This window comes from Quercus suber, unplaced genomic scaffold, assembly GCF_002906115.3.
Source record: "Quercus suber isolate HL8 unplaced genomic scaffold, Cork oak 2.0 scaffold_449, whole genome shotgun sequence".
Classification (NCBI taxonomy): domain Eukaryota; kingdom Viridiplantae; phylum Streptophyta; class Magnoliopsida; order Fagales; family Fagaceae; genus Quercus; species Quercus suber.
Genome location: NW_027069900.1, coordinates 310,557 through 319,302, shown reverse-complemented (window position 1 = coordinate 319,302; position 8,746 = coordinate 310,557). Strand labels below are relative to the sequence as shown.

General features: G+C 37.9%; 1 protein-coding gene across 1 annotated transcript; it reads right to left on the bottom strand.

Annotated features, from left to right (window-relative positions):
* Positions 1 to 1,050: 1,050 nt before the first annotated feature.
* Positions 1,051 to 3,198, bottom strand: LOC112007437 (uncharacterized). The gene has a single exon (XM_024039779.2). It carries the CDS (start codon positions 3,196 to 3,198, stop codon positions 1,051 to 1,053), a length of 2,148 nt encoding a protein of 715 aa, XP_023895547.2.
* Between the last annotated feature and the right edge of the window lie 5,548 nt (positions 3,199 to 8,746).

Here is an 8,746-nt window from a genome sequence, read left to right as displayed (position 1 = left end):
AAGGAGCCCCAGCCCCGGAAATCGAAGAGGCAGTTGCAGAATCTCCCGACTGCCCTGAAACCGATCACAACCGATCAGCGGCGATGGTGGCTCGGAAGACGATGACAATAAGTCGTTTCATTCCCGGAGCCAAACTTGCCGCACAGCAGTCACAGCAGCAGGCTTGCGGCCACACCCCTCCTCTTCCCACAGCCCCCGGTCGGCAAAAGAAGAAGCAACATACAACCGAACAGATGGTGGTCGGTCCGGGTGATATGCCTTTCAACACCCCTCCCCGTCCATCCAGCAGTATTGTAATCCGCGAACCTACAGCCCAAATCGGGGTGCATGTGGCGTCCTCCTCCTGTGCGGCTCCCGCGTGGCAGCCTTTGTTTATGCTGGATGGCAAACTCCTCCCCTCGAACGCAAGTGTGCACGTCTGGTGAAAGGGGGAGGGCGGTTACGTTGCCCAGAGCTTGGCACGGGGCCTCTTACTGCCCGAGGACGTGTGTGCTTTCGAGGAGGGCACGGACGAGTCAATGGGAAAGAGGCTGCAGTGGCACACCGTGGCGGTAAGGGTTTTTTTTTTTTTTTTTTTTTTNGCCATAACTAAGGAAACAACATAATTGTGAGCAGCACTAAACTTTGGTGCGTTCATATAGTTGAAGAAGAACAAAACAGGAACAATCCAAGACTTCAGGTTAAACTGTAGTATGGGGTGTGCAAAAAAAAACCTGTTGATGCTGTACATGACAATGAGATGTTCTTTCCTACACCCAAACAATCATATTGGTAGTAAGATTGATTTTTAATTATGTGGCTCTATATCATATAATTTTAGATTTTCCATACAAATATTAATTTCTTTACCCAAAAAAAGAGGTGAGGGACTCTTTCATAGGGAAGATAGGGAAGAAAAAGCATCACAACAAAAAATATTGCTTATTATAACAACTATTTAACTTTAATTGGACATCTTATTTGACAGATCTATATCAAAATGCATGAAAATCTATTTTTTCAATGCTTTACCGTGGAATTAAAAGCACTTCCCATACAATACAACCTATTTCAATGCACGATCAACTTAGCTCTTGCATGGCCCTTTGAAATTTGAAATTGTTCAGCTATACCAAGATGCGCCATAAGAAGCCAGACATGAGTGATTAGTTCTCCACCTCGAGTGAGCTGCTGAGCATGATGGTTCCATCGACACTTACTGGCAGCATAACATAGCATTTCTACCCATACATGACTCACCAACTCCCATTTCTTTTCATTTTCCAAACATTGCAAAGATTTAGCAAGCCGACATCCTTCAAACAGTAATGACTTGCTTCTATCTCCTTTCACTTTAGATGGAGGAACTTCAGTACTCACTTCAAGTAAAATTATTTTAGCTTGATTGCCAACACATATAGATTTTCTTTCTTGAAAAAATTCAACCGCCTCGGCCCATGTGTCTTGGAACCTGATTTGTCCAATTCCATTGGGAAGCATAAATGGACGCATGACTAGAAGATATAACATATAGTCTGATAACAACTTGCTTTCTTCACAATTTTGAATTTCAACAGAGTTTGGGGATGCGTTCCAATCAGAATAATAACAAAGGTTTGTTGCAATATGCCAGAGAAGAATGCTTTGGTCAAATTCTTCCTCAACGCTCTGTTCGATTGTTTTATAATTTTCTTCGCCGATTTCATAATGGCATTTTGCATTTTGAAGAACCGGATCAAATTTAACCTCACCGCTCTCCTCCTTTGATTTACGATCTTCTTTCTCCTTGCAATCAGCGCATTTTGAATTTCTAAGAACTTGGTCGCCCCTATAAGCACATAAATCCTTGCAAGTCTTGGGATCTTTGGCACTCTCTGATTTCTCTTGTAGCAGCCCAAATATTAATTTCTTCAAATTCAAAGAAACCTCCGCTGAATCTTGGTATCGAGACTTTTCCGGCAACTGATTGCTGCATAAGAACTTCTGGATAACACTAAACTTGTCTGCCTTCTCTTCAAGACAATAACTTATTAGATTGAATTGTCCCATTGTATTGGACCACCTCTTAGTTTTAGAGAATCGAATTTTTGAAATGGTATTGTACAAGAAATCCACTACACAATTCTTGTGCTTACTCAGCAACAGCATTGTCCAGTCTGAGATAACTAGTATTAACACGGCATATATCTCTAAGAAGATCGCTCCAACCAGCAATACATAAGTGATAATTATATCGCCTGTTGTGAAGGCATGCTTCTCCATGATCAAGAAAGCCACAAGAACAGACACGGTAGAAAAGAAACTGATGAGACGTAGAAGACAACCCTTTTTAGAATAAACCATGAAGGCCTTGGTGAAAAATACGTCGAACATGAAACCCAGCTCAACCTCAATCACTTTAAAAGCTTCTTCATAATATTCTTTTTGAAAGAATGACTGGCTGTTCACCTTATCTTGGATGCTGAGGATTAGATCTGCGAATAGCTGCTTGTAAGTCTCGAAGAAATTATAAGCATCTTGTAGAGTGGCCGCTTCTGAAATCGTGACGTTTTCTGGGGCTGTAAAGGAGAAATCTCCTACAACCAAAGCTTCGCTGAACTTACCAGGTTTAACGTCGAACCCTTCCTCTTTCTTTGAGCTGTATTCTTCCATGTATCTTGCATAATTGGGGCCCTGATCAGGAGATGGAAGCATGGATGCCTTGAAAATTTCACTGCTCGCAGACCTCAGAACCCAAATTCTCTCCCAAATTTTAATTATCCCGGCAATAAACATTGGAATTGCCAGAAAATTCAGCGTAGTTTTTGTCCAGGCTCTGAGGAAGACATAGACAGCCACTCCCACCTGGATAACTAATGTTAGAGAGTGCCTTCGCCACAACTCATTGTCTTCCAAGGAATAGGCAGTAATAGTGTCTGGACCACCAAGGTGTAGCAGGAAAAATGGAGCCCAAAATGCCGTTATCATAAACTTTGGATCTACCGCATTATCGTCAATATTTCCTGCATTGTTAGAAAGCACACTCAGCGAGACTGTGGCAGACCAGTCGGCAGATAGGTAAGTGATCCACAGAATGACACTGAGCATGTCACTGGTCCAATACTTTCTCTTACTGCCCATCACAAAAAGGATGATTTGTAAGCTAAGGCTAACTAAAACCAAAGCTTGTATCTCCCATTCGTTCAAAACTGTTCTTAGTCCTGGTGGGAAAATCTGCATCGTCTTCCTCTTCCTTGTTGAGATCAAACTTGCTATCTACTAAAAAGAGGCACAGATGCATTTATTTGTTACTATGTCGCATAACAGAACATGATAATCAATGACAAAAGGCACAAATGGTTAATGGGTTACCTTAAGAAAGTTAATTGATTGATCATGTAACGACCCAGCCCTCTATTTTTTTTTTAAAGGGTCAAATATTTATGGAGACCCACGTGACATATTTTGGAGCTTTGGAAACAAGGTTTTTTGTGGATTGCATGTGAAGTGACTTTTTAATGGTTCTTTGAAAAATTAGCATATCGTATAAAATGGTTTATGTTAAATACATTTTGGGAAATTGTTGTGGAAATTACACCTTTCTAAAAAGTGTTGTATTGTAACCTTAGTAAATATATGCTTAATTATGAAAGGCACATATATTTGGTATTGCATATGAGAAAATGAATGTAGTATTGCCAAAGGGGGAGATTATTAGGTTTTAAATATTTAGTCTTAAATGTTTAGGTTCTAAATTTGTTGTATGTTAGCAAACTGAGAACAAAAACTAGTCTAGCGTTAGATCTTAGTTTCTTCAAAGTGGTTTAGGCATTGCTCAATTTGATACATGTCAAGATTCAAGAATCTACAAGCTGCAAAAAATTAAATTCAGAAACTGAAGAACTCAACCAATTGAGAGAGACCCATCGACCAATCGAACTGCAATTTTGCATAATTTTAAAGAAGGTCCAACAGCTCGCGAAATTTGTAGGGTTTGAGTCTAATACTGCTAGGTACAAAAGCAAAACCCTAATACACATTTTTCAAGTCTTATGAATTACTCCTGTGAGATCTGTGAGTTTCTGTAACCTTCTAACTCAACAAACACCTATCAGAGATCAAATCCATATTGATAGTACTGGTGGAGTAAAGTTGTTGCATCAAATCAACTATAGTTGATAATTTAAACATTTGAGTGGAGATCTCAAAGTCACAAATAAGAGCGTTTGTGTTCAACATATATATAATAAAAAAGTCTGTGGATTCAAAGCTACATGTGGCCACGTTAGTAAGTACTACATGAGGTAGCAGTAGATTTAGGATTAAGTCTACTGTAAAAGCTTTCATTTTATTAGTGAATTGTTGTCTTATGGATTGTTTAAGTTAAATCATTTCTAGGTTTTTGAACTTGAAACTGGATAGTTTCATTGGTTTTCCTATCTCTTCACATTCTGTATCATTTGCTTTCCACTATGTTGATTGCATGTGATGTATGTTTGATCTAAACTTGCATAATTAACCTAAATAACAACTTGGATAATTTATTGGGATAAACAAACTGTGTTTTAATAGGGATCTAAACTTTAACAGTAGTGATGACTTTTGTCTTTGATGGGACAAGTTATTGACGTGCAATTATAATTATTCAAAATTTTATTCTTTTGTGGCTAGTGGACATTGTAATTATTTATAAAACTCTAACTTACTTTGGAAGCACATTTGATGAAATTATTATAAATTTTTTTATGATGTTAACGGGATTTCTTAAGATTGAATTGTCAAAAAAAAAATTACAAATACTTTTTGGGTTGTAGTTTTCTCATGCTGGGGAGCCTTTGAGGTTTGGGGCGTGACGTATCGTATAATGCAATGGCCTCCCTTTTGATAGTAAAATATCCTCACGTGTAAAAGCATTTCGAGCGTGTAAGAACATCGCAACATGCATCACTAGATTCACTACTAGCGTGACAAGTATTGTTTTGTGTACTCTGTCGCACCTCGCACGCTTTGATTTGAAAATCGTGGGACCAATGGAGTTAAGATTGCTTGAATCTCTGAAAAAACATGTCTTGGCCCAACAATTCTGAAAATTGAAGAATCCACCCAAGTTGGAAAAGAAATTGGTAAAGAAAACCGAAAAAAAGATAGCGCTTTTACAATTTTACTTGCTATTTCAGTTAAAATATGAATGAATGGATGGGAAAAAATATAAAAAGTGAAATTCGACAGTCCGAATAAAAGAAAATGTGAGCAAGTATATATTGTTACGAGTGTCTAAACTTCCTTAGAAGTTCGACTACTCATTTGAACTGAAATTAGGCCGAACACATAAAGATTTAATCCTTAGAGGTTCGAGTACTTTTTTGAAGTAGACACTTATAAATTTAAGCCTCTCCTCTCTTTTATTCGCTTACATATATACAAGATAAATAAAAGAAAAATTTATGTGTATATTATAGTTGCAATGTAAACTTACATTATAAACATATAAAAAGTGGTAAATAACTAAATATTGAACACATTTACAAAAAGCAGTAAATATTTACAATTTTTAGCAAATGAGTACAATACTTACCACTTTTTGTGTGTTTGCAATATAAATTTATATTGTTCAACGAATGAAGTAAAAGTCTAGCTGTTGAGCAGTTTCAAGCCGATAAAAATTAGAACTTTCTTTGGCTATTCAGCTGTTTCAAGCTGATAAAACCAAAAAAGAGTAATTTTCTTGCTATTATTGTCATCAGGGATGGACCCAGGTCGGGTCCAAGGGGGCCGGGCCCCCTAGCCCAATTTTTATATTTTTATTTATTTATTAAATATTTCATTTTTGTAGTTGGTCCTCCTTCTCCATAATTAGCCTAGCTAGCCTAACTCAACTAGCAATTATCCAATCTAAAAACTTAACAAAAAACAATAAAAACATTTATGTTAGGTTCTAAAGATTTAGGAATTTGTGTATTTAGAACTCTAAACAGGTTGTTTAGTCTTGTTTAGGCTTGCTCAAAGTTGGGTCTTTCATGTAAAGTTGGAATCGAGAGGCTGCAGATGCATTGGTGCATTTCGGCCTGGCTCGATCGATCGAAAGAAAGACTCGATCGATCGAATCTCGGCCAGAATGCTTTTCTGCAGAATTTTCCAACTCAGCCCTAACTCATTAAACATTTTGGGTTTTCAGTTTTTACCCTAGGTATATAAAGAAAAACCCTAGCCACATTTTTAGAGTTGCTCCTGTTGTATTGTTGCTCATACTTTTCTGTTTTGTGTAAATCTCTTGTGAGATCTAGAGGAACTTTCCTTTACACAAAGTTTAGGGTTTTCAAAGTAGAGATAGTATCAACATCTTAATGATCAACTCAGTTGCAGCCATTGGAGTTTAAAGAATAACAAGCGTGGGTGCTTGTAGTTGACTGGAGAATCCTAGAAAGAATGAGTCCGTGGATTCGGAGCTTGCACGTGGTGTGTCAGTAAGTTCTACTGGTGGGTAGTATTAGGAAGTCAAGCGGGGAGCTTGTAAGTCCTTTTGTATGAACTTCGATTCTTTCGCATAGTGGATTCAGTTTACCTTGAGGATAGCTAAGTCAAATCTTTCCCAAGTTTTTACCGTGTGGTTTCCTGGGTGATCATATCATTGTGTCTTTTATATTCCGCTGCTTTATACTTTTGATATGATTGTATGTTTGTGATAACCTAGAATTGCTTAAATTGACTAAGTTAATCACTTGGCTAATTAACTAGGTTAATCTGGTTATTTTAAGGGGTCTAAAACTGTTCAAATGGTATCAGAGCAGGTAGCTCTCTTGTTTGAGATTTTTTGATCTCTGAGCTGATCCTTGACCCATGTTGTCATGGATTTTTGGAAAATCATTTTGCTTATATATCAACTTGTCTACTTGTTTTCTTTGCCTCTTGTTGTTTTTGTTAAATCTTTCCTTGAGTATTTGGTATAATCATATGTGATAACAATTATTTATGCTATACTACTTTAGCCGCCTTAAAGGCACGTGATTCTTGTCTTTGGTATTTGGATAGTGGTTGTTCCAGGCATATGACAAGAAACAAATGTTTATTCAAAACCCTCTTTGAAGGAAAGATTGGGAGAGTCACTTTTGGAGATGGAAGCAAATCTGTGATCAGAGGCATTAGAACTGTGGATATTCCAGGATTGCCAGTGTTTGAAGATGTTTGGTATGTTGATGGACTGAAGGCAAATTTACTCAGCATAAGCCAGATTTGCGACAACGGATTAAATGTTCTTTTCACCAAGTATGAATGTGAGATACTTGATGGAGGAGGTGACTGTATGTGTGTTGGTGTAAGGACAGCTGACAACTGTTATGGCATAACACCAAGTGTGAACAACAAGTGCTTTAGTGCAAAGATTGATCAAGTTGATTTGTGGCATCAACGGTTGGGACATGCCAGTAATAACCAATTAGAGAAGATTTCCAAATGTGAGGCAGTTATTGGTTTACCTAAGTTTGAGAAGATAGATAAGTGCATTTGTGGACCATGTCAGGTAGGTAAACAAGTGAAATCCAAGCATCCATCTGTAACTAGTGTTCAAACTTCAAGACCTCTAGAGCTATTGCACATTGATCTCATGGGTCCTGCCAGAGTTCAGAGTTTGGGTCGAAAGAAGTATATTCTAGTTGTTGTGGATGACTTTACTAGATATACTGGGTTGTGTTTTTGAAAGATAAAGCTGAGGCTCCTGAGAAGATGATACATCTGTGCAAGAAATTGCAGGTTGAGAAAGATACTGTAATAGCCAGAATAAGAAATGATCATGGAAGAGAATTTGAGAATACCAAGCTGGCTACTTTCTGCAATAATCAAGGCACTCATCAAGAGTTCTCTTCGCCCAAGAGACCTCAACAAAATGGGATTGTGGAAAGGAAAAATAGCGTTGTACAGGAGATGGCACGGGTTATGTTACACAAAAAAAGTTGCCAAAATCCTTTTGGAGAGAAGCTGTCAACACTGCTTGTCATACCCTCAACAAGTGTATTTCAGACCTGACTCCAAGAAAACTCCCTATGAACTCTGGAGAGGGAAGAAGCCTGTTGTCAAATATTTCAGGATATTTGGCAGTGACTGTTACATTTTACGTGATAGAGAGAACCTAGAAAAGTTTAATGCAAAAAGTGACAAAGGATACTTTCTTGGATACTCTTCCACTAGTAGAGCTTATAGAGTGTACAATTTGAGAACCAAAACAGTCATGGAATCTTTAAATGTTGTGATAAATGATGAAGTGTGTTCAGAAGCACTTTCAGAAAGCACTGCTCTTGCTCAAGATAAGTCTTTAGAAGTTGATGATTCACTTCTACTGAGTATGTTGGGAAACATAGTGAGGAAGAGCTGTTGGTGTTGAATGATACAGTTTCAGTACCATCAAATTCAGAACCATCCACTCCGGTTCGTGAAACTCAATAGGTACAAAGTGAGCTCAGTCCTCCATCTGAACAGAAAGGTACCTCCACATCTTTAGTTAAATGTCCATCCTCTAGAGTGATTACTCACTCATGCTATCTGTCCCAATTTGAACCGAAGAAGGTGGATGAAGCACTTCAAGATGTTGATTAGGTAATTCCATGCATGAAGAACTTCATCAATTCGTTCGGAATGATGTATGGGAACTAGTTCCTAGACCGAAGAGTGTAAATGTGATTGGAACTAAGTGGATCTTTAAGAACAAGTCAGATGAACATGGCATTGTGATTAGAAAGAAATCAAGACTTGTTGCACAAGGGTACAAACACAGTGGAAGGAATTGATTTTTGATGAG